General features: G+C 49.2%; 9 protein-coding genes across 12 annotated transcripts; 3 read left to right on the forward strand and 6 right to left on the reverse strand.

Moving 5' to 3' along the window:
- Positions 1–299: 299 nt before the first annotated feature.
- On the reverse strand, positions 300–1,690 carry FOIG_04578 (uncharacterized protein). The gene is made up of 2 exons (XM_031202856.1): positions 1,520–1,690; positions 300–1,460 (listed from the first exon to the last, which is right to left on the reverse strand). Exon 2 carries the CDS (start codon positions 1,245–1,247, stop codon positions 903–905), a length of 345 nt encoding a protein of 114 aa, XP_031068303.1. The 5' UTR covers positions 1,248–1,460; positions 1,520–1,690; the 3' UTR covers positions 300–902.
- Positions 1,691–2,034: 344 nt separating this feature from the next.
- On the reverse strand, positions 2,035–5,220 carry FOIG_04579 (uncharacterized protein). The gene is made up of 2 exons (XM_031202857.1): positions 4,487–5,220; positions 2,035–4,187 (listed from the first exon to the last, which is right to left on the reverse strand). Exons 1-2 carry the CDS (start codon positions 5,062–5,064, stop codon positions 3,941–3,943), a joined length of 825 nt encoding a protein of 274 aa, XP_031068304.1. The 5' UTR covers positions 5,065–5,220; the 3' UTR covers positions 2,035–3,940.
- A 5,509-nt stretch (positions 5,221–10,729) lies between these two features.
- Positions 10,730–12,605, forward strand: FOIG_04580 (uncharacterized protein). Its single transcript, XM_031202858.1, has one exon. The coding sequence runs from the start codon at positions 10,900–10,902 to the stop codon at positions 12,364–12,366; it is 1,467 nt and encodes a 488-aa protein (XP_031068305.1). The 5' UTR covers positions 10,730–10,899; the 3' UTR covers positions 12,367–12,605.
- Positions 12,606–13,090: 485 nt separating this feature from the next.
- On the forward strand, positions 13,091–16,187 carry FOIG_04581 (uncharacterized protein). 2 transcript variants are annotated; one of them, XM_031202860.1, is made up of 3 exons: positions 13,091–13,301; positions 13,389–15,102; positions 15,165–16,187. In XM_031202860.1, exon 2 carries the CDS (start codon positions 13,389–13,391, stop codon positions 13,896–13,898), a length of 510 nt encoding a protein of 169 aa, XP_031068307.1. In that variant the 5' UTR covers positions 13,091–13,301; the 3' UTR covers positions 13,899–15,102; positions 15,165–16,187. The 2 variants fall into 2 exon arrangements, with proteins under 2 accessions (XP_031068307.1, XP_031068306.1); XM_031202859.1 differs by having other exon boundaries at positions 13,389–16,187.
- On the reverse strand, positions 13,950–14,450 carry FOIG_04582 (NADH dehydrogenase (ubiquinone) 1 beta subcomplex 7; the record flags this gene model as incomplete). Its single annotated transcript, XM_031202861.1, has 3 exons — positions 13,950–14,054; positions 14,221–14,345; positions 14,420–14,450. 3 exons carry the CDS (start codon positions 14,448–14,450, stop codon positions 13,950–13,952), a joined length of 261 nt encoding a protein of 86 aa, XP_031068308.1.
- On the reverse strand, positions 14,853–17,731 carry FOIG_04583 (arylsulfatase). Of its 3 annotated transcripts, XM_031202863.1 has the most exons (7): positions 17,674–17,694; positions 17,130–17,618; positions 16,600–17,081; positions 16,064–16,550; positions 15,889–16,010; positions 14,999–15,839; positions 14,853–14,937 (listed from the first exon to the last, which is right to left on the reverse strand). In XM_031202863.1, exons 2-6 carry the CDS (start codon positions 17,497–17,499, stop codon positions 15,495–15,497), a joined length of 1,806 nt encoding a protein of 601 aa, XP_031068310.1. In that variant the 5' UTR covers positions 17,500–17,618; positions 17,674–17,694; the 3' UTR covers positions 14,853–14,937; positions 14,999–15,494. The 3 variants fall into 3 exon arrangements, with proteins under 3 accessions (XP_031068310.1, XP_031068309.1, XP_031068311.1); XM_031202862.1 differs by having other exon boundaries at positions 17,130–17,731; XM_031202864.1 differs by having other exon boundaries at positions 14,999–16,010; positions 17,130–17,731.
- A 106-nt stretch (positions 17,732–17,837) lies between these two features.
- On the reverse strand, positions 17,838–19,259 carry FOIG_04584 (uncharacterized protein; the record flags this gene model as incomplete). Its single annotated transcript, XM_031202865.1, has 2 exons — positions 18,231–19,259; positions 17,838–18,166 (listed from the first exon to the last, which is right to left on the reverse strand). The coding sequence occupies exons 1-2, from the start codon at positions 19,252–19,254 to the stop codon at positions 17,838–17,840; spliced, it is 1,353 nt and encodes a 450-aa protein (XP_031068312.1). The 5' UTR covers positions 19,255–19,259.
- Positions 19,260–20,480: 1,221 nt separating this feature from the next.
- FOIG_04585 (uncharacterized protein) lies at positions 20,481–21,760 on the forward strand. Its single transcript, XM_031202866.1, has one exon. The coding sequence runs from the start codon at positions 20,799–20,801 to the stop codon at positions 21,525–21,527; it is 729 nt and encodes a 242-aa protein (XP_031068313.1). The 5' UTR covers positions 20,481–20,798; the 3' UTR covers positions 21,528–21,760.
- On the reverse strand, positions 21,388–23,339 carry FOIG_04586 (uncharacterized protein). Its single transcript, XM_031202867.1, has 2 exons — positions 23,226–23,339; positions 21,388–23,171 (listed from the first exon to the last, which is right to left on the reverse strand). Exon 2 carries the CDS (start codon positions 23,106–23,108, stop codon positions 21,720–21,722), a length of 1,389 nt encoding a protein of 462 aa, XP_031068314.1. The 5' UTR covers positions 23,109–23,171; positions 23,226–23,339; the 3' UTR covers positions 21,388–21,719.
- Between the last annotated feature and the right edge of the window lie 35 nt (positions 23,340–23,374).

A 23,374-nucleotide genomic window follows, 5' to 3' on the forward strand; every position in this document is an offset into this window, starting at 1 on the left:
GTGGCTGTCATTCACGGGTTTCTGGATCATCGCTATCAAGCTTTTTCTTACTCACCTACCTAGACCGGATAGCTGGGACGGGCACCCATGATAACAGCGCTGCACTGTAAATCATCACGCAAACCTTGGCCCTTGTCTATCGTCGCATGATTCACCCTGCACTACCTACTACCTACGTACATGAGAGAATTAAAGGTGCTCGCAAGGACCCCACATGGCCAATCTAATTCTTATCAATCATAAGGGTCGTCAATTCCGAACGGTCCCCTTCTTCCGACCTTCTCAACTCTCGCGCGCCTCTTATCACCCACCCACCGTTTCACAATCCATGACTCAACGGTCGGTACATACAAATTACGGAAGAAAGAGAGAAAGAAAAAAAAAGGTCCCTTCCTAAAAAGGGTTGCGCGAGATTAAAACAAGAAAGAAGAACGAGTTGGGATGAAACTTGGCATTGAAAAAAGTGACTGTATTCGGAGGACTCGATGCATGTCATGCAGCGTCATTTCTTCACATGCGGCCAGGATCCAAACCGGTCAGTGTGATGAGCTAGGGATGCCCTTCTCACCGATCAAATGGTGATTTCTTCAGGTCTTGGTCTTTTTGTCTTTTCTCGTTTGGCCCTGGCTGAAAAGAGCATTTAACAGCCGCCGATGCTTGTGATCCGAACCCGAATCCCGCATTCGGTGGGTGTCATCACGTCAAAATCTCTACAGTGAGCAAGGATGGCGGGGTATCGGGAACGGAGGACGGAGATTGACACCAACATCATGATACGCATCGGGTCAAGACAAGGTAAGGCCATCATGGTTGCTATTACACTCTGAAACCATCTCGGATGCTATCTCGTCATGTTATCACCCTAATCATTATGTTGATAGCCTTTGTCTGGGCGATAGAGGTCAACTCAATCTTCCCACGTGCTCTGGACCCCACGACATGTGATGATTCCAACCTTGGCTCAGGCGTGGGATGATCTTCCGAGAAGAGGCATTACGTTCCGAATAGACGGTATCTAGCTGCCTTGAAGGACTTCGAGGGGGGGACATTTCAGCATGCAGATTGATTTGTGGTTGTGACTGCGACCACTTCAACACCAACACCATCATACGTTGGCTTTGAGGGGCTGCAGGGTCGACGGGAATACCTGGGCCAATTGTGAATGCCCCAGGATCGTACATACATACAAAAGCCGCCGAGATTGAAAGTGAAGTTGCTGCGCCTGAAAGCCCCGAAAGTACCGCCATGAGGCCATCTACCCCACAACAAGGCTCACCGGTATGGAGTATGGAGAGTCCAATTGCGACGCAGTGCCAACATGCAGCATGCAGCGTGGCAGGGCTGCTGGCACACCTGCTCTATTGGAGCCGTGGTGATGCATCCATGTATCGACAGACAGCACCCGCATCCGATGAACCGAGGTGCAGGTAATGCCTTGGTCCCCTCAATTGTGTGTCTGTCTGTACATATGTGACGGTCATTGATTTGCAATTGTTGGAGGGAGGCAAAATATGATCACCTTGGCCAGGAGGGGTCTGAGGCCCGTTTATCCAGGGGATTTCCTTGTTGGTATGAGCCTGGACCGAGATATTAACTTTTAGTAAAGCGTCTCGTCTGAAGTTGTTAGTAGGGGGTGCATAATGGTGATGACTCTTGTTGATGTCAACTGTGGCAAAAGGGCGTAGCGTTCGTGCCTGAGCAGGATCAAAGCGTCTGGAGTCGTCCTCATCGCGAGCGCAAGCCAGCATTGCAAGAGGAAGTTCTGAACACTGGAGAGTAGCCGATCTCTGGTGAATTGCATCATTGATATCGCATCACAATTATAACACGGGGATTTGCCAATTGACAGGTTTCTTTCTTCTTTTAGGTTGGCAGCCACAGTCCATTTTCTCCACGTCTGACGCTGACGCCAGAGGGATCGTAGCCAGGGGCCAGGGAAAAAGCCAAGTGCCGGATAGATGCATTAGCGCTGCACATGACACGTGCATACAGGCTCCGTAAGTGCATACCTTCTCTAGTTTCATACTTTCAAACGGTCGCTCCATCACCTATTTCCTAAACCGTCGACTTGCAGTTCTTGATACACCTCACCCGTTCTACATTTACACACTCTTTTTCTTTAATTATTCAAGGTACATGGGCTCTCTCTGCTCCGCTCCACACCCTGTTGCTTTTCGAGCAAGCTCCGAGATTTCATGCTTCCCAAAGAGTGAAAAGACGTACATGATCACAGACCGGTCAAGCCCGCAAAGACCATGACCATGATACCACAAAATGCGGCATTATGTGCATTCTCTGCACTGCACGGGCAAGTGTCACACCCTCTCGGATATTCTGTCATCAATCTCCCGGTCGCAACGGAGAATTAAAATGACGGGTGTTATTGACGTTGGGCCAAAAAGAGTTATGCAAAACGTGATCGTGCTATCGTGCGAGTCTTACCAACATGCAAGCACTTGAGACCTTTTTTTTTCTCCACGATGGGATGGAGATTCGGCACACCCTGGCCCCTTATTGTCATGTCATGATGCTTGCACCCGCACAAGCTAGTGAGCATGTGACTTGACCATATGGTGTCCCTCTAACATTGACGTAGAGTTACGTCTATTGGTGCAATGAGTGCATTGAGCGTTTCTGCGACAAGGCTGGCATTCAGAGATCAGATGTCTAGAGGATGTCTTGGATCGGAATATCGATCTTGACAAACAGTCTTGTCTTGACGAATCACTTACTCTGTTTTTAGACATCGGAAATGCTCGAGTGCAAACTTCTTTACGGAGTACGGAGGTACGGCAAACATAGATTACGGAGTCTTGATGCGCCGAGACACGGATACTTGATACCACGTTGATTGCGATCTCGTGCCATGTGCACGCTGAATATTGGCGACTTCTCTTTCGTTACCGATATGTTGGATTGCCTTGCGATTGGTGTATCGCAAACTCGGTGAGTTTTCTTTGCTAGAAAACTGGTCATCGCGAGACAAGTGTTCACCGAGTTTGCTTCTCTTGCAGCTCTGCTATTGGTGTGTTGGTCGACACAACTGTTGGTTCTACATCCAATCCCAGCTCCAGCTCACCTCAACCTCAGCCCCGTTCTCAATGTCAGCGTAACATGTGGATCTTGAATAATGAACTGGAGATATAGACATGCTTTACATTGTCTCGAGGTCAGGTGATGAGCAAACAAGTAGTTGCTTTTTTCTTTATTCATGTGTTTCTAGGTTGGACCTGGTTGTTAGACGAGGCTTACACCGTTGGAGCTATCACATCTCAAAAAAAAAAGCCACCGTTCAGGTCTTCAGGCACGACCCCCGTCACGCTAAAGGAAAGGCTGCATAGGGCGCACATCACGTTGCGTTCAACCGCTATGACTTGAGGAGGAGAATAAGATCTTGTGGAGAGCTAAGCTCGATTGACGCGATATGATCTCAGCTAAGGCGGCTGAGAGATGCTTCCGTCATTCTCTTATTGGTTAATGACCCTGTTGAATCTATCATAATGGAGGAGATATTCCCGGTACCCGGATCTGATGTTGCAATGTGAGCGGCTGTCACAAGTGATACCGCGCGTGAGATGCGCCTTGTGGCGGGGATTGGAGGTACTTGATCGCGTCGCGAGGTGAAAGCGAGGGATTGGCCTTGAGCTTACGATGAACATCGCTAATTGCGAGTAATCCTTGGTATATTTGGCAAATCACAATTTATACAAGATGTCAAGGAATTCTTCGATGCTGCTTTGGCGAAGTCATCTGAAACCAGATATGTCATTACTCACTTCTGTCTTGTTGCCCCCTCAGCCGGTGGCTTACCGTTTCCGTGACGGGATGCCTCACTAATCAACTTACATTGCACAGCCAGCCATTAGTTTGTGAGGCTTCCAGGGTGTTGTCCAACCAAACAGCTCATCGGTCATACCGCTTTGATACTTCGCCTCGCCTTCTACTGTTGCTTCTTCTCGGTCTCAGCCTCAAGTCGTCCGTCTACCAGACTTCCATCAGGCAAGACTTTCTCCCTGGTTCGAACGTAGGCCAGCAGAAATGGGTACGCCAGATCACAAATGACTGAGGTGCCAGTGATGAAGGCACCAAGAGGATGGAAAACGAAGCCGTGCGCCTCGGGCCAGTACCACCACATCAGACCGCAAGAGACGGGCAGACCCATGACGGTGCCAACGAAGCGACAGAACCTAGAAGTGACATGTCAGCATGGCTGAGTTTTGAATGCAGTGTTTGTTCTGAGATTGCTTTTTCGGGTTGTCCTCACGAGACAACAAGTGGATGTCAATCCTACCGGTAACCAGTTTGTCGGTATTGCTTGCGCGGTCTCATCTAGCAGACCGCCCTCACCTGAGACACGGTTCACAGTAATCTTACGTGTTCTCTGGATCCGAGAGCATGAATATGATAGATGAGATGACGAGACAACATGCATCGAGACACGCCCTCTGCAAGAACCAACAATTGCATATAGGAAATGAAGACTCACCAAATTGCATAGCTCTGTCCACCAGAGTGACCTCTCTGAAGAAGCATAGCCAGCGCCGAAACGCTGAAGATCATCTGCGCCACACCAGCCGACCAATATGCCAACTCAGTAGTATCTCTCGCCTCAAGCCCCTTCCAATTCTTGCCCCATTTGATACCATAGCCTCTATGCGGCTCCTTGAGCCACCACCACACAAACAACCCATTACCCACGACACCCGCCACAAAAACCAGGAACAGCAACAACGCGACATTGTTCGCTATGAGTGGACTTGAGGCAAACGACCTAGGCGCTGTTTTAAGCGTAGCGTAGAGAACAACGATGTCAAGAAGCAGCCAGAGCATGAAACCGTATGTCTCAATGGGTGCTTCGCATACACCAAAGGCGTAGACTACTTCCCATCCTAGATTGAGACCCAGTGCGACGAGTGGTGCGGGCGTCGCGTGGGTTGCTAGCGAGCGGCGGATCATGAGGATGTAGGCGACTAGCCAGAATGTTATGCCGAGGGAGAGGCAGGCTGTTGATGCAGGGACGAGCCATGGTGGTGCTGAGGGGGGTGGGATGTCTGATGAGCCCATTTTGTGGTGTTTTCTTGAGCGCGGGAGTGTTTGAAAGGTTGTGAAGAGATTGAGGGTGGTTGGGTGGTAGTTGGGGCGATCAAGGTATTGACTTTCCGGTTGTGCCGGATGATACTCTGTTGAATGTTGAGATGTGAGTTGTTGACATGGGCGGACGAGGCTGCGGTGAGAGGTGGATTACCCTATATGTCAGCCTGGGGTTGAGATGACACAACATCTCGCGGCGGTTTCCAGTCATGCACTCTGAGCCTGGATATTGTGGTTCATCTGATCATTCCCGATTCTAATATGCATTTTGGTGTCCTCAAGAGTTGAGCTGTGGACGATTCACTGCGATAAATGTGTCCTTCTTTTGGCTCAAAGTTATGCAGTCACCTCTCCTCCTCAGTACGACCGACGTGACTAGCAAAAGCAGAAAGGCCAGAGACCAAATACTTATGAGATAAATATTATAGTGCACTCTGAGGCTTCTCCATTTGCCACGCAGACCATTTGTAGACACACGTCAGGTTGGCTCTGAGGTCCCATGCAGGTGAGAGATATACGAAATCCTATCTCATGACTGATCCAGGTTGACCTTTACCACATGTATTACCGGTATAGTAATCTTGGAGAAGGTACAGAAAAGGGCGGAGTTTATTTAACTGAAAACCCCGGAGATGCTTCTTGAGCCCGATACTGGGCAAACTCCCTCGACCAGTGCTCCTGCAAACCTACAAGACAGGCATATACTCTCGACTTGTTCTTGACGTATAGGTACGAACTGCTATGCGCCACTGAATTTTTAGTCTCAACCTCATTTTTGGAATGATGGGGTTGCGGATTGGACCTGTATTGAGGATAAAGTTGCTCTAAAAGGGGAGATATTTTGCTGTGTGATCAGACGTAGAGGCTCGAGGGACTCAACAGTAGAGCCGAACCTGAGCATGTGAGTTCATTTCAGGCTAAGCTACTCGGTCTCCTCGCATACAGGTACATAGCATATGAGCTTCTGAGAAAACTATCGCCAAATATCGACCGTAATCTGGTGCCTGAGATGAGACAGTTAATGGTGGGCTTGGCTTACCGGACACAACTGGTTGTAAAGTCGCAGCAGTTCTGCGAATAAAAATTGCAAGAAGAAGTAATATGAAAGTGCTTACTGGTTCAGTTTATATTTCGTAAAGATATTTAATGTACACCACAGAGACAGTTTGTAGTCTGGCTGAGCAAGGGAACTCCCCGTCTGCCTATGAGAACCGATACTTGTACAAATACTACATCACGGCAGTTGCAAGAAGAAATTGTGTGCGAGTAGATCAGATTAGTAGCTATATACAGGAATTCAGCCTAGAAGACAGTAAAGAAAGGGATATCAACTTCAGTTTCCTCTCGCGAAGGTCAGCCTTGTGCATCACCTATCACTCTAGTAACTGAGAAGCACTCCGGACACGAGAAACTACCAGAGCGGAGAGTATTGACTCCAAAGAGAATTTAATACCAATGAGTTAGGTTCAGATGACTCTTGTTATGAACGAAAAACACACGATGGGCTCTTCGATTGCCTTGACCTGCTTGTACTTGCGAAGGGCACGAGATGGACACTTGCGCTTGACATGAGGCCAATCAAAGAAATGGCGATAGCTGGTTATAAAGAAGCATCCTTTTCCTATAGCTTGGAACCATAAAGGACAATAAAGTGAGTAAAGAGTCGGATCAAAGAGACAGTCAAGTCTTTTGTGGGCTGGCAGACAGTCTCTGAGCCTGACTTTACCATAACTCAATATGAGACTTCATAGATGGTACAATGGCCGAGGAACCATTGCTAAATATATTCCTATGCAATTTGGTGCGTCCACTGTATATTTAGATGGCATATGGTGAGCGATGGGGATGGCAGTGTCCAGTGCGTTTCAGTGATGCTAAGCTTGGCGAGAAAGACTCTTAGCAACTTTCAGGGATTCGTCGAGTTAATTCCGTCTCTTCGCCTAAGGGGATATCGAAACCGTTCAGAATCTTCTGTAGAATCTCATAGAATAGTCTAGAAGCCGATGGTTTGGCACCGGATGGGACTAAGCCTCTGTGATCATCGGCCCAGGCGTTGTGTAGGGAAGCTTTCGAGCATCACCTCCAGGTCCAGCTCACCATAGAGACCTGTATCATCTGTGTGAGATAAAAAGAAGAGGAGACTAACAAAACCAGGTAATTGATGACAGAAAGTAGGCTAGATAGCTTCTGAGACTGGCAGAGGTTGAGTCCATCAACCTGATGCACGAAGCTAAATGAAGTCTCGAGAACTTGAGAGAAACTCGGGACCTTCTCCTGGCTCAACATTCTTGACGTATGAACTAATTACTGATGCCCAAATATGATGAGATGATCTTTCAACCCGATCAAGAGGCTCCTTTGATTCGATGACAAAGTCAAAGCTAGAAACATTCCACCGTCCGAGTCAAAGAGTGTCCACATTCTGGTCCAAGATGTGATTTAAGGCTTCACTTAACAAGGATACTTCAGGTCGGAGATATCATTTAGAGTCCGAAAATCATTCTCAGAACTTCGCATGAGGAACGAATAAAGCCTCAATGTTTCATCCCACGTTTTAACTGTCCACAATCGTGAATATCTCCACCATGTTGACGATATTGATGCCAAAGCTCGACTTTCCTTTCAGATAACGTAAAGAGTTGAAGGAGTCATATGATCAAGTCATGAGATTGATACACGTTATCTCAGGGGGCATCAAGATCTCCATCAACGCAATGGGAAACATGTCCCTGCTTCCACTTCGGAACGACCTTCTTCATCACTTCCCCGGCGCGGAATGAATCAAAACCCTTGACGTCCCGAGCCTCGATACCAAGTAACCGATAAGACCCCATACGTAATTAAAGCATCGTGGCAAAGCATAACTTGTGCAAGAGGATATCGCCGGCTTTGAAGCCGGTCCTGAATGGAGAACATTCGGGCCATATACACATCGGTGAGGATATCAGCACGGACAAAAACACCCACCAGCCAAGCTTATTGGACATGAAGCCCTCAGCACTCCTTTAGAAGCGGAGAAAGCGATGGCGAGAAACACCGACTCTTTCCGCTGAAGCTATGGAGACGTGAATTATGCTCAGACCCTCATGAGGCCCAACGCTGTGATGCGATGTGATAGGCATCCAGATTATCGCTGTTTATTACTTACAAGAGTTATTATCATGATGCTGATACGGGCTTTGATGGTCTTTTGTAAGCATGAGGATTCAGGATCTGCGGTGAGTTTGGGGAGGCCGGATGTTTTACCGGCCAAGACTTTGGGAGATTGACGGATGCTTGGGGAGATGATACTTGCCATGTTGAGAAGCCAAGCTTCGGTACGAGGCGGCTTGATGCATAACGATTCAGAGTGTCGATGAAGAGATGGTATCACTGTTTTTACTCTGTAGTTCATGATAGGCTGAGAAGGTGTCTGTCACGTTTGCTTTTGAACCGACGATAGTCGAACCGTTATTCATCGATTCCTTCCAGAAACACTGACGATCTTGGTGTATTCCTCTGTGCCCAAGTGACGAACTCGCATCGAATGATGCATTAGCACAGTTCACCCCTGTAAGCCGCAGAATTACCAGATCTACAGGGTCAAATAAGAACCGGCAGCGACACGGAAGACGCCCATCTAGCTGCCGGCGGCAGAGCCTGTAGTGTGCCATTTAGGAAATAGCATGATTCAGGACATCGGCATTACCTCCACGCACAGGTCACGTCTGTCGATAATATTTCGGTTTGGATAGAACATTCTTCAAACACACTACGTTCCAATAGCCAAGAGACAAAAGCTGGAGTGCCCCGGATATCCCGAGGTGAAATTGCTGGGGGAACATGGAGATGTCCCATGGGGACAATGGACAGGTCTTGTTTATTGTACGTAAAAGCCGAGTGACTCGTAATATACCATCTCACTCTTGATTGCCAAGGCCAAAAGACTTCAAGTAATAGGTTCACGACAGTAGAAAGTTCAAGCCGTGTTCTCTTGGCGACGGATTCAGACCGAACATCGTATCACGGAACACCCCACGCCCATATCTTCTAGAATTCGACTAGAAGTCTTTTTGCTTTTCTTGCAGTGCGTGCAGGATGAACCGAACCCCTGAGGCAAAAAAGAGGTGCGTGTCAGGGATTAGGGATGACGACATGAAGGACAGGGATGCTTGGGGTTATTTTCCGCGCCGAGGATACTGTAAGCCGCAGTGACTGACTCTTGCATGACATTGTAATAAGCTTATTCCTCAGTAATACGTATTTTCGTTGACTCGGGGTTACCTTGCTGAGCATACTATGTATATGTTCAATGAACAGATGACTGTTTCTCCAGAAGAGAAAAGACAGCTATAGGGCTTCTTCAGTGGGCATCACCCCTGTAAATCTGAATGCATCTCCAAAAATCTCTCCAAATTTTCCCCCAAAACAAGACATCCATCCCTTGTTCCGCACCTCCAAGCCCCAATTCTTGGCGTGGCAAAAACTCAACAGCAGCATTTTTCATATCATAACAGAAACACAAGCACCCAAATCCATGCCCTTCAACTTCGTCCGCGGTGAATGGCATGATCATTAAAACATCAGACATATTAAAAAAGTACCATATTGCTATGGAAAAAAGAGACCAGAAAGGCAATCTCCACCTCGGGTCCATGCTGCGGATTTAACCCTCTCTCGGTAACGCGCCCGTCAGCCTCAAGTTCAGAGCGAGAAGAAAAAAAAGTTTTGGAACTAGGTAACTTGTAGCATAATTGCCTTTTTCGGATGAGTGTAGCCAAGCTTATTGGAACCACAATTCAGAAGCGAACAAGACATCAACAAGTACTGTACCCAGAGACTCACCTGGTAACTCATCGGTTTGATCAGTATTCTGTAGGCATCATGAAGTATCTATCACCTTGGATACCATGATGAAGATCATTCATGATAGACCCTACAACTACCGAGTGATGACAACAGCTCTATCCATTGTAGACTCCAACACTTGCAGATCAGTCATTACTAACGGCCCGGATTTATAGCCCCAAAACAACGGGCAAACCGGTCCAGTCTTGTTGCTGCTAATCGGCCTGGATTGGATTGGATTGTCATGTACGTAACATGACGGCCTTCTAGCGCGTTTCCACCACTCTGATCCCTTTCCCATGTCCCCAGCTTTTACTCCATCAATTGCACCATGCAAATACCTAACAGAAATACCCAATTCGAATCAGCGATACCCCATGTAATCCCTCACTGAACGTGGAGTGTTGCCCCCCAGGGTCCTGCATCTACTCTACGGTGCAGTATCAAGTTTGTATCTCCTCACGAGAGAGAATCCACATATGGGGAGATTCGAGGGACGAGATGATCATCACAGCTGACTTGTTACCTCATAGTCTAAGTTAGGTACGAAAGGAAGAACAAGGCACAGTTTTGCCCCCAACGGACTGATGCACTACTCCGTAGATAGGTACGGCGAAAGAAAGAGGGTCTCCCCAGAAATCCAAGGCTGTCCTTTCGCCGACTACAAGTCCTATCTTGGTGGAACCCCTCCAAATACCAAGCAAAGCACGGCCAGAATCCATTCTCTACGCGGAGCTTAATGAGGGAATTCCGAGCTCTTATCCGACCTACTTGTACGCTTAGGTTCTTGGACTCCTTGCTAACTCAGTATCTTATATATTCCTCTTCCATCTCTGTATCCAACTTGCACTTCATCCTCCCCTTCCTCCTCATCCATCCCGTATACCCATCATATATCATAACTCATGTGTACTCCCTAAGCAAGCAAAGTTACTTAATATACCTATATACATACACACTTACATACAAACAACCGCCATCATGTCTGCATATCCTCAAGACGTCCACAACGACATCTACCCTTCAGACCAAGGCCACGACTCCAGCAAAACCAACAGCAAAGAAAAAGTACCCCTCGACAATGAAAAGGGCCACGACATAGATCTTCACTCTGCCCACAACGTCCCCGTCGTAGACAATGGCTTCGGCGGCGGCGAGGGCTCCAAGAACTTCCGCAACATGACAAAATGGGACACCACCTTTGCTCTGCTGACCAACCAAGTCGGTCTCGGTGTGTTGTCGTTACCCAGCGTTCTCAAGACGATGGGCATCATTCCTGGTCTTATTGCTATTATTGGCATTGGTCTTTTGTCGTGGTATACTGCTTTTGTGCTGAAGCAGTTCTTTGGAAGACATCCTCATGTGTTGAACGTCGTTGACATGACCCGTGTTGTTGGCGGTCGTCCCCTTGCTATCGCTTCTGGCATCGGTCTGTTGGTCCAGGTGATCATGACAGCTGCTTCGGCGAGTGTCACGCTCTCTATCGCCTTCAACACGATCTCCAGCCACTCCATCTGCACGGTGGGCTTCATCGGCGTCGGCTGTCTCTGCTGCTGGGTCCTCTGCGCGCCCCGAACCTCCAAGTTCGTCTCGCAGTCCGGCATCCCCTGCATGGTCTCTGTCATCGCCGCCGCGGTGCTAGTCATGATCTCCCTCGGAATCAAGAACCCCAGCGCTGCGCCCGTCGGCTGGAAGAAGGACATCAAGATCGTAGCGAACCCCGACTTCCGCTCTGGTCTCAACGCGTGCCTCAAGATCTGCTACGCTTACTCTGGTAACATCAACTTCGTCACTTACATGGCTGAGATGATCGACCCCGTCAAGGACTTTGGCTTTGCCCTTGCCTGGTTGGAGGTTGTGTCCATCACCTTCTACGTTGTCGTGGCTATTGCCATCTACTGCCTTGCTGGTGAGTACACTGTCTCGCCCGCCCTCGGCTCGGCTTCAGAGAACATTGCCAAGATCGCCTATGGCATTGTCCTCCCCGCTGTTCTGTCCACCGGACTCGCCTTTGGCCACACCGGAATCAAGTACGTGTACGTCCAGGTGATGAAGCACTTCAAGCTCCAAAGCGAGATGACTGCCAACAATGTTCGCTCGTGGTCCATCTGGATGACCATCGTGACCGTCTTCTGGGCTCTCTGCTTCATCCTCTCCAACGCCATCCCCGTGTTCGACTCTATCTTGTCTATTGCCTCGGCGACTACCATCTCGTGGTTCACATTCGGCTTCAGCGCCGTATTCTGGTTCCACATGAACTGGCACCAGATGTTTGCCAGCCCCACCAAGATCCTGTTGACCTGTGTCAACGCATTCCTCATCGCAATTTCGATTTTCATGAACGCGGCTGGTCTGTGGTCATCTATCACGGAGCTGCTGGACCTGTTTGCCAACGACTCCAGTTCCATCCAGGGTGTCTTCGACTGCGGAAGCAATGCCCTCTTCTGAGCAGGTCTCGGACTCGTGTATGAAGTAAAGTATCCAGTTATTTTTTCGTTTAGACAGCGGGAATCATTCTTTCACTCTCTGTAAGAGCATTACGTTGGTATCTCCTGAATTCTGTCATCCCTGTATATGTGTGTCATGTTATTTTCAGTCAGCGTTTGTTAGAAACTGTTATATAAGAGAAATCAAACAGTGGTTCCACGTAATGGGTGGTGATCCAATTGTGTTGTTGTGAAGTCACCGGAGACTCCGTAGTAGTAGTCTTGGCAGTAAATCCAAGACACGAGCCTGGGATATATATCCACAGCCGGCCGACTCGAAGCTCACAACCGGGCCGGTTGATGGCAGTGATATGTCCCGAGCCAAACCGGTCGGTAGTGGATCGTCGTTCACACAAGGTTTGCTTGCCTGAATCTTTGATGGATCGGTAGTGGATCTCATCTAAAGGAAATCACGTTGAATGTGGTTCCATTGCCAGGATCTTCGGATGCTAAAGTGGATTTGCCGCCAAGCCACCCGCTGACTGACTGGCTTTGGGGCAAGTGGGACCTTGCATAGCGTAAAACTTTGCTAGAACCGCCTGCATGCGGCTCTTTTCAGCGCATGAGCCTCCCGGAGCTCGCACCTGTGAGGCTGAAGTGAACATGATCTGACTCGTGATGCGCTGGGACCATGCCACTCGCAATAAGCTCCACGACTCATCATAACCTGCCCTATCGTGTGCAAGATGGAGGGAAGAGGAGCTGTGTCATCTCCTTGTGTCTTTCTTGAGCCGACGAATTCCGGTGTTCGTGTTGATCATCAGTTTCACCATGCCTCAGCCATCAAGTGGCTAAACGCAGCGGCAAAAGTCGTCCATATCTTATCGTGACTCTCAAAGCCATGGTCAAGGCTCAAGCTGTCGATCAGCAATCGATAAGAACTTGGCGATAGAAAATGTTAGTGTTGAGGCTCTGCGGAAACCAACTGCCGATAGATGGTCAACGCACTGTAGAATAAAACAGTTGCTAATGTTCAGGCAACAGATGAGAGAACATCATGAAAAACACCACAACACAGCCTGTCTAACAATCTCCAACTCAACTTCACAATCTCTCGGTGGCTCACGGCCTCGTTATATAATTCTCCCCCTTGGACCTCTTGGAACCGGCACAGGACCACGTCGGCGTATTTGTCGTCTTGTGCCGGTCCAGACAGGGTATTATCCGCCACGATGTCCTGCGACATTGCAAGTCGTGCTCTTATTCCTGTCACTATCCAACTCTCAAGTCCCACTGTTCCTCCACTCTTTGCCGGTCCCTCTCTTATGCCGTGGAAGTGCGCATCAGCATCTTATGAGGCTCTGCCCAAACCTCCTCGCTTGCCTATTTCCATTAGCCCATCGATTCCAGTTGTTCACGCCATGTAGGCTCCGCCATCATTTCACAATTTCGTCTTTCTCGTTCGTCTTGTTCTTGATCGCGTTTCATTGCAGGTGGAATGCCTCTTTCTATTCCGGTTTTCTTGTCAAACACATTGGCTTGGCTTGTTTGTAAAAATGTACAGTTCCGGCCCGGCCCTATACCCGGGAATATTTGTCTGGTCCTCTAGTTGCTTCGTGCACCTCCCTTCGACTCCCTCAACTCGTCCATCTTGGCGACTCGCTTCTTGAACTCGACGTACTGGCACTTCTCGTAGCTATGTCGCTCATCCTAGTCAATCCCTCTAGCGTAAGCATGGTGTTTTATTGATATTGGCATTGATATCTCGGTAATGATCGGCTTTTTGTTGGGCTGAAGCTTGGCTGGGCTGAGCTCGGTGTAGCCGCGGACTTGGGCTTCCTTGGGCTCAAGCTCTGGAAAAAGGCAATTGACTTACCGAGCACTTCCAAGGGGCGTACCAAGTATCCCTTCGGCACTTGTTGAGAGGAATCAAGAGGTGAGCGCAGCTGTCTCGGTAGGCCAGAGGGAGTTTGGCATCGCGCATCTCCTCGCGGGTCGCTTCTGCTCAGCAAGTCAGCGGTCGATATTCGGTAGGGAAAAGTCGCTCGAGTGTCAATTATCGGGTCGGTACGTACGCCGCGGCTCGGTGATAGCGTCGGAAGCCATGGTTGCTGATCAATTGGACTTCGAGATGTGAGGTTGTCTTGGATTGGCAGAGCTGTCGTGAGATGCTCTTTCGGTTCAAGGTCGGAAGCGTCGGTTTGTGCCTTGTATTTCCGGCAGAAATGAATTTCTGTCCAATGAACACTCGTGAATTACCACGCCGACTTCAAATCACCATTTCACCTCCTACAGCATTAATTCAATGAAGATGCTGCTTGAACTTTCCAGTCAATTCTGTTCCAAACATAGTCCTGCCTTTCAACTCGTAGCCTTCGTTGCGAGCCTGAGATGATCACAACTTCAAGCTCATCCGTGCCGGAGATAGTGGGGCCGGGTCACCACCGGCTCCGGACCTGCACCTCGGTGAAGAGACGAACAGTTAATCAGCAAGACAATTGCACAATGCCCTTCATCATCTTTTTCTAATCTCTTGTTTTATTCCTCTTAGACTTAATCCAGTCACGATATTCTACGGAACACCTGTGGTCAACTAGCATGTTGGCATCTGGCACTTCATCGCCGACAGTTGTTCGACCGACGCTTTGACTTACAGTTCTCAAGGCACGACAAGGATCTCAGGCCCATCAAAATGTCCAGGCTTCTGAAATCTTTCATTGAAACTCAAGTACTCTTCGGTAGACCTATCAGAAGCACCGTCAGTTCACCTGGGATGAAGCCCATTCAACATTCCTCGAAAACTGCTTAAGCGTGCTGAAGGAAAGCAAACCTAGTACCTCGAGGTCTTGATCACGTAAGAACAACACGATATCAGCGCATGCCCAGCTTTGACGAAGCCCAAAGACATCACAAGGCCATATCCCAGCCCTCCACTCTTGAGTTGATAAAGTCGTGATGCTATAACCTATGCCGACAAAGGCCGATTCTTGATCTGTCACTCATCAATCACGCCAGTTATATTATTGAGAACAAATCTTATTATACATATTCCCACGCGAAGGCTATTGGCTTTATGCAAAGCACCGCGAGACACTATAGCCGATGTTTTATAGACTACTAATAATGCTGTCATAATCACGAGACAGCCCTTCAAGTCCAATGATGCCACTCCAAGCCCTCACGATACTCATATCCGACTTGAGGTCCTTCAGCATCGATCAAGTATCCGTACTCGCAACGATCAAACCTAACCTTTACCTGCTCCTTATAAAAGGCGTTAAACTTTGCCTGAAGAGCATCCTTTAAGCTCGTCACACCACCTTCTGGGTGCAGGATCTTCCATGGTTCAATGCACGTGTTGCCTTTACAAGACTTCAACACGAGCATGAGAGCATCCAGGCGATTGAGGACCTGTCGGGCAGTCGTTCCTAACAGTGCTGAATCGGCAGTTGTGTCATCGTGAGGGAACAGGCTCTTCAACTGTCCTGGGTCGGTCTAATGGGGGTTAGCATCAAGCCAGTCAACAGCACTGAGATAAACATACCTTGAGGTCGTAGAGTTCGTGCTCGTTGTTACACCAAGCCGAGTAGTAAAGATTGTAGTCCTCATGCACTATTCTCACGCCCTTATATGTATTATTCTGCGCGAAAATCTGTCCCTTGCCATCTGTAGCACGCCGTCAGCAAATTGAATTAGCATCCAAGGTAGACCGAGCATACCAAAACCGCCAATCTCGCCTTCAGCGATAGCACCGCCCCAGTACTCAACCGCTACGTGCTCGTGTCGTTTGTTCTCCTGAGTGGGCAACACAGGGATAGGAGTTCCGTCAAAGTCGCTGCGAAGGTCCGCACCTGCGAGTCTGAGAATCGTAGGAGCAAGGTCGATGTGTGTAGTCACGGCATTCTCAATGGATCCTGAGGATACACCTGGGCCCCTGATGAAGAGAGGCACGTGGATGTCTTCTTCAAAGCCACACTCCTTGCCAGGAGGCAGTCTGTGTTGACCCAGGTGATATCCATTGTCAGAGCTGTAGATGATGTATGTCTCGTCAAGTATGCCAGCATCTTCAAGCTGCTTGGTTACTTGCTCAACAATCTCATCGACACCCTGAAGAGCCTGGAGACGAGCGCGGTAGAAGTCATCGAGGTATGAGACCGATGAGTCATTGAGCTGGGCGAGTTTGTGAATCCAGCTCACACCACTAGGCTGTTACACCATCAGCATTCGCTCGACTCCGAGTATTAGTAATACGTACCGAGTCTGGGTTAAAGTTCTCCGTCCTCGGGACTTTGACCCCTTCGAAGAGATGAGAGTGTCTCTCAAGAGGAATGGGAATAGTCATAAGAGGTGCGCTCGGGTTTCCAGGTTGCCGTCTGAGATTAACATTGGAGTGTGGCGCAACAGGCGCAATTGCAACAAAGAACGGATTCTCGGCGTCAATGGCTTCCTTGAGAAGCTCATGTACATACTTGGAAATCAAGTCTGAAGTGTGCACTCCTTTGTGTTGAACTGGTGGCTCCTGGTTATGCTGGTAGATAGGGTTCAGGTAGTCATACGTGCCCGGGTCAAGTAGGAAGTTGGTTCCTGTCCATCCTGCAGGATAAGGCGAGTTGTAATTGTTTATAGTATGAGCATTGAAGAGCTTGCCGGTGTAGTATGTGTTGTACCCAGCTTCTTTCAACCATACAGGCAAGTAGTTCTCGTTCAATCCCTGTGAGACGAACTTGGGGAAGCCGCCTTTTCGATCAACATTTTATCCGAATATCAATAACCCCTTCAACTTACCATACGGTGGATTGACGTCAGTGACATTAGTGTTATGAGGCTGTTTCCCTGTCCAAAGTGCAACACGGGAAGGACAGCAGATGGCTGTGGTAGTGAAGTGGTTGACGAACGACGTACCCTTGTCAATGATATGCTCTTTGAGTTTGGGCATATAAGAGACAGAGTTTAGGACAGCGTCTTGATCGTCTGTGAGGATGAACACAATGTTCTTCTTCCCACCATTGTTGGTCTTTGGCTTGCTCTGTGCAGCGTCATTGTTGGGTGACAGTACAGCCTGGTCTTCTTGTTCGTAGTTGAATGACGCATTGGTACTTTGAGCCAGTAGACAGCTTGCTAACAGCACTGGCTGTATCCAAGCTGGAGGTCGCATATTGATGAGTCGTCGAAGGCGTCAATGAATGTAACTGCACTGCTGCCGGACGATTGGAAGGATGGTGATACAAGGCTTTCTGGCTCAGTCTTTTGGTGTTCTTCTCGAGATGACAGTTTCTATTAATGAATCCCTTAAATATCCATTTCTACAGGAAATATCTATCGGAAATACCGCTATCGAAGGCAATGGCTTTATCCGCGGGATGGTGTTGTCCAGCGACTTGATGGCGTCAACGTTAGTGTTTATATGAGATTTCCCACCAAACCACTAACAACCCCACCAATCTGGATCCGAGTGGAGGAGAGATCCGAGGAAGCTAAAAGGCTAAGCCAACTTCAACCTCGCTGGTTTCGGCGAGCCTCGAGGCATCGACGACAAAGCACGAGCTCACAATTTGGGCAAGAAAAGATGTATTGCCGCATCTCACTCCCACAATCGTTGCACTCATCTTCACCCTCCACACGGTCAAAGGGCCTGTAGTTTCGGTGGCGGCAACCAACGGGCTGAACGGGTCGCGCTACTGGTGCTGGTACTGGTGCTCTTGCTCGTGCAGCAGCAAGTTCTCCTGCTCGCGCCATGAGGCGACGCTCATCCCACTGAGGACAGTTACAGGTCTTCCACTGTCTCCCGCATAGGTAACAGAACTGGTGGCCGCATCGACAAGCTACATTGGATAAATAGTCAGACAAAGTACGGAACGAAAGATGAATGATGATCGATAAACTTACAGATGTGAAAACAGCCATGGGTCAGCTCGACCATGTTCTTGCACTGTTCACAGCGCCTCCATCCATGTTCCTCTGCCAGGCGAATAACTCGTTGTGACTCAGGGTCGTCGGTACATGTACCCTCGTGTGCCTCGCTCAGACAATTGAGGCATGTCCTCGTCTCGCAGCGAGTGCAGCGGGCAATACCAGCTTCGATGGTACGCAGAGGTATAAATTCAGAGCATGCCTTGTCGCTGCAGTACGTGCGGTTGGTTGTTTCGTATTCCTCACGTTTATTGTCACACTCAGTCAACAACTCCTCTGGGATGAATGTGTTTGTCGTGTCCACAGGAATAGCCTGTCCACAGCATTTAGGTGGAAAGAGGGACTCGTCTTTGATCGCCGTTCGAATGCTTCTAATTAGGCATGGCTGGCACATTGCGTGGAAGCAGGGAGCTTCGAAAATCATGTCGATGGGGAACTCGTCGCTGCAGTAGAGACACTCCTTTGTCTCGACATATAGCTCGGAGGGGGCGGGGGATGCGACCTGAGTGGTTTCTGGTTGATCGTCGGCATCTCCCTCTTCTTGGGTCTCCTCTGGTTGGATCTCTTCTCCCTGGATCTCACCTTCGTCTCTTTGGGAGACATCATCTCGAGGAGCTGTGTCGTAGCTCTGGTTATCAGCGTCACTCTGTGCGTCGTCACCAGTAGCGCTCTCAACACCTGTCCCATCTCCTCCAGCAGCACTCGAGGCTTCGTGAGTTTCTTCATGGCTAAGTTCCGCCTCAACTCCAGTGCTCTCTCCTTGCTGCGCAGCGACGTTGAAAGCCTGCAGTGTACGATAAGTTTCGTCATCAAGTCCACTATGGTCAGCGCCGTCACCTGTTTCGGGGATAGCATCTGGGTTCTGTTCCAGCTGCCTAGCCAATTCGAAGTCTCGTCTAGCCTGTTCTTCTTCACGGATGAGGGTGGCAATCAGCTCTGCATCGGCCTCAACGGCCTGCGCCATGCTGAGGGCGATCGCATGGTCGTTGGGTTCATCCATCGTTGAGGTTGGCAATGAGGATGAGGACAAAAAAGAAAAGATAAGGGCCCGCCTGAAGAAAGAAGATGCGAGGTGAGGAGAAGAGCAAACAACTTTAGGTGCAGACTTTGGCAAGTGGCAGTGAACAACCCGGGCTACCAGGCGACTGGCTCGCAGTGCCAAAATTCGGAGGACAGCTCACATAGCATCAGGAGCTTCACTCGGCATTGGTGCCTGAAGCCTCTGAATGTGAATAGATAGGTAAATATAAGGTCCGTTATACCAAAGCACAAGCAGGTTGGCAAATGTGTAAAACATAGCGGTTTCTTGCATGAATTGAGGGGCTCAGCGTGGACAAACACACATTCAAGTATATATTCCACCCCTCTCACCCTTTCTTCAGATGCTAGATCCCGATAGTTGCTGTTTGCGTTCAGCATTGCCGAGTGTCAACTGAACAATCTATCGCGGATGCACAGAGGCTGAGGACTTGCGAGTTGAGGCAATTGCCAAAATGACCAAACAAGAGCCTATCTTCGTTTACTTGCCAATAAAACATCGCTACGATTTCCCCTACTTGCTATAGCCCTTTTGCTACTGAGGGACTGGACGTCGTGATACTCAACTGGCTGTGAAGTCGAAGATCGTGCCTCAGACATCCCCATCTTCAGTCAACCACCCGGAACATAGCCGCCCAGATCCGGTCTCAAAACAACCTCCTTCTCCTTTTTCGTATCATGTTCGAGCCTTTCTTATCGTATAACATAGATTCCAAGAGTCGATGCTTGCCTGATCGGTATGAAACAAGTTTCAGCATACCCAGATACAAAGCCAAGCTCCTCTTCAGGAACAGATCTCATATCAATCATGAATTTCTATTCGAGATAAGATCTCAATAGCATAGTCCATGAAACAAAACACTATATGAGTCAGTCAAATGCATGCAGGGTCCAAGTCCACGACCACTCAATTAAGCATATCCCAACCTACTACTTCAAACAACACCTCGAATCCCCTCACCCAAACCTTCCCAGAGCATTACCATTGACTCAAATGTCTTCTATCCTCTCTACCTCAATCATATGCCTATTCCCCTCATTCAGTGGCTCATGCTCTCCCCATCCGAGGACCCCTAACCTCCACCAAAAATGATTGGCTCTCATTCACCCACGCTCAAACACCACAACGCAGAGTAGCCTAGCAGATTGAAACAAGTGTTTTCGAGTATTTCTCTATCTGAGCCTCTCATAGTATTCGCGTCGCGTTCGGCACGGTGCATTGATGGCCAGTGGTTGTCGGCGCAACGGCCTTGGGTGAAGTGTTGACTTAAGATATAAACCGGAGGTCAACACCACCAAGATTAACTCGACAGTCTTTTTTTCAGCGTGCTTTCTTCTTTTTATTCTATTACAACTAAATCATTTATATCACTTTTGAGTATTTGGCTTCTCTCGTTTGAGCCTTGTTATACCATACCACCACTATCATCAACACCATCTTTGGTCAACTCACTACATACCCTCTCTACAACACTACTCTCTCGACTTCAATCTTTTATAATCATCATGTCCGACATCATCGCCTGGCTAGTCCCCACAGCGCGTAACTCTCTAGCTGACAAAACAACGCATCTGCCCTCCAACATCCCCCGCGCCGTGCAAACAACCTCATCCCCAACTCTGCTCTCTCGCCTCCCAAACCTCCTGGGCAGCCGTCCCTCTCGGGCCATCAAACTCTCTTTCAACAAAACCCCCAAACGCCCTGGGTCTTTCGTTCTCGGTTCCGATCCTTCAACATGCGATATTGTGCTTCCTTCGCTGCCAGGTATTGACGCACGACACTGCGAGCTGAGCTTTGATGCGGAAGGCCGTCTTGTTCTTAATGATTTTTCTGAAATGGGAACACAAGTTTGGTATGATTGGGAGAGTAACGGTGATCAGACGGATTATACCTGGATTCTGAGCTCGGGTGCTGAGGCTGGGTTTCCCAGTATGGTGCAGCGCATCACGGTTGATATTCAGGGTGTGAGATTTCAGGTTGTTGTGAATGATCACTCTGATGATTGGGATGCATATCACGACAAAGTTGAGGATTTCGTCCGACAGCCTTCGTGGGCGCATGGTCTTTCTCCAGGTTGGGATCGGGGATCAATCTCTCCCGTTGCGCCGCTGTTCTCCAACGTGCCTCTCTTTCAACACATTCTTGTCAAGGCTCTGGGCGAAGAGCCCGTCGGAGAAGTATATCTCTGGAATTTGGCTCGACCATGGGAACCTATGGTCAAGGCTGCTGCATGAGCAGTCTTTATGTATCACGTATTCGGCGTTAAGGATTGGTCGTTTTTGTATATAAGTACTGGGCAGGATCCTTTGTAACGACAAAGGCAGCGATCTTTTAGCATTAGCGCAAACTTTTTGGTAACAGTGTTCATCATTAAATCGAGGTATCACACAACTCCTGGCTCCCTATAGTCCCATGCTTTTCTCTTCTTATAGATCCTCGGGCAGCGCCAACACCTCGCGCTTCTCTGCCTCGTTGTCCTCCGTCTGCTCCTCTCCCTCTACAGCGAAGCGCGTCATGCTGAACTCGGGAATACGTCTTCTCTGAACGCGCTGGCCACCCTTCTTGCCCTTTCGCATCTTGGCTGTCTCTGCTTCTTCAGCCACGACGGCCTTCTCACCGGCCTTGTCTAGCATTGTACCCTCCAAGCTGAGATAGCTGGTCTCACCACTGGTGCCGACGTCGAAGTTACGTATCCGGAAGCGGATCTTGCCCTTAACTTTGTCGCCGTTGCCGTCGGCCCAGAAACCGGTGCTGTGGATTTGACGAACCACGCCGTGATCGTCGGCGGTGATGACTGAAGCGGTCTCCTCGAAGCCTTGGGCCTCGGGGGATTCGTTGGGAACCCACTTCCAGTCGGGAGGAAGTCGACGAGCTTCAATTGAAGCGTTGAACTTGCCAAAGCAAACAACGCCAATGTGTCCCTCAGTCTGCAAGTTAACACTGCCCTCCATCCAAGCGCCGCGACTCGGCACGAAAAGATCAACATCGGCAGTGATCCAGCCAAAGCCAACAGCAGACTCGCCCTTGGCCATGACAGTCGCCGGCGACTCATCATCCGTAGCCGCACCCTTTCGTCCAGGGTTTTCGCCGAAAGCGACATTCTTGTAATCGAGGAGAACACCGCGCAGCGAAGGCACGTACTTGTTTCGGAGATGTGAGAGGTGCTGTTGCTGGCAGTTTGTGACAGGCTGCGCCCAGCCAATGGGGAAGAGAGGCTCGTAGAGTGACACGGTCTGTGTGAAGAAGGGGAATTGAGGGTTCGCGGGGATATCGGGTGGTTGGTAAATGTTGCTGTTCGACTTCGAGGGCTTGGCGGGAGGAGGCATGTCAATCTCCATGGCATCAGGGTCAGCGGGTGAAGCATCCTCCTCGGGCTCAACAGCGGTCTCGTCCTTCTTGGACTTCTTTGGTCGCTCTGCAATTTCTATCGCTTCGGTTTCCTTGTGATTCTTCTTGCTCTTCTTCTTCTTCTCGCTATCCGCTGCAACCGGGGTGTCGACCTCTTCTGTGACTGCAACTTCCGCATCGTGATGCTTCTTCTTCTTATGTTTCTTCTCCGGCTTTTCCTCTACCGCGGGGGCTTTTGTCTCTGCTTGCGCGACGGCATCTTCGGCATGCTTGTCCTTCTTGCTCTTCTTCTTTTTCTTCTCGGCCTTCAAATCGCTGCTTGCTTCAGGTGCTTCTACGGCAGCGACGCTCTTGGACTTTTTATGCTTTCGCTCGGTGTCGGCAGCTGCATCTTCTTCTCGGGCTCGCTTCTTCTCCTTTTTCGCCTTCTTTTCAGCCTTGGCGGCGGCGTGGTCGATTGGCGCCATTGTTGTCGTCGGGCCTGTTTGCGAAGCTATCGCGGTCGAATGGTGTTGAAGAGGCCGAAGAGACTCGAAAAAATTAAAATTCTGGCTTATCTTATCGCGGAAGCTCAGCGAACTCACCGAATTTGGTGGGGCTTCACCGCGTTCACCTTGGCTTCACATCTTGACTACCCTACAGCATCTGTTTTTGTCCTCATCCTGCACTCAAAGCAACTCTCTCCTGTAAAAATTCTTTCTTGGCACGCACTGTTAGTGCGGTGCTAGGAGCG

The sequence above is a fragment of the Fusarium odoratissimum genome (assembly GCF_000260195.1).
Source record: "Fusarium odoratissimum NRRL 54006 unplaced genomic scaffold supercont1.5, whole genome shotgun sequence".
Lineage (NCBI taxonomy): Eukaryota > Fungi > Ascomycota > Sordariomycetes > Hypocreales > Nectriaceae > Fusarium > Fusarium odoratissimum.

What these genes read in the sequence shown, in the direction of transcription:
- FOIG_04578 (XM_031202856.1), bottom strand. Translation starts at nt 1,247, where the DNA reads ATGGCGGTACTTTCGGGGCTTTCAGGCGCAGCAACTTCACTTTCAATC.
- FOIG_04579 (XM_031202857.1), bottom strand. Translation starts at nt 5,064, where the DNA reads ATGGGCTCATCAGACATCCCACCCCCCTCAGCACCACCATGGCTCGTC. An exon ending in GGACAGAGCTATGCAATTTG is followed by an intron (nt 4,188 to 4,486) that starts GTGAGTCTTCAT and finishes TGTCACTTCTAG; the next exon opens with GTTCTGTCGCTTCGTTGGCA.
- FOIG_04580 (XM_031202858.1), top strand. Translation starts at nt 10,900, where the DNA reads ATGTCTGCATATCCTCAAGACGTCCACAACGACATCTACCCTTCAGAC.
- FOIG_04581 (XM_031202859.1), top strand. Translation starts at nt 13,389, where the DNA reads ATGAGAGAACATCATGAAAAACACCACAACACAGCCTGTCTAACAATC.
- FOIG_04583 (XM_031202862.1), bottom strand. Translation starts at nt 17,499, where the DNA reads ATGCGACCTCCAGCTTGGATACAGCCAGTGCTGTTAGCAAGCTGTCTA. An exon ending in AGAACTTTAACCCAGACTCG is followed by an intron (nt 16,551 to 16,599) that starts GTACGTATTACT and finishes ATGGTGTAACAG; the next exon opens with CCTAGTGGTGTGAGCTGGAT. An exon ending in ACGAACTCTACGACCTCAAG is followed by an intron (nt 15,840 to 15,888) that starts GTATGTTTATCT and finishes AACCCCCATTAG; the next exon opens with ACCGACCCAGGACAGTTGAA.
- FOIG_04585 (XM_031202866.1), top strand. Translation starts at nt 20,799, where the DNA reads ATGTCCGACATCATCGCCTGGCTAGTCCCCACAGCGCGTAACTCTCTA.
- FOIG_04586 (XM_031202867.1), bottom strand. Translation starts at nt 23,108, where the DNA reads ATGGCGCCAATCGACCACGCCGCCGCCAAGGCTGAAAAGAAGGCGAAA.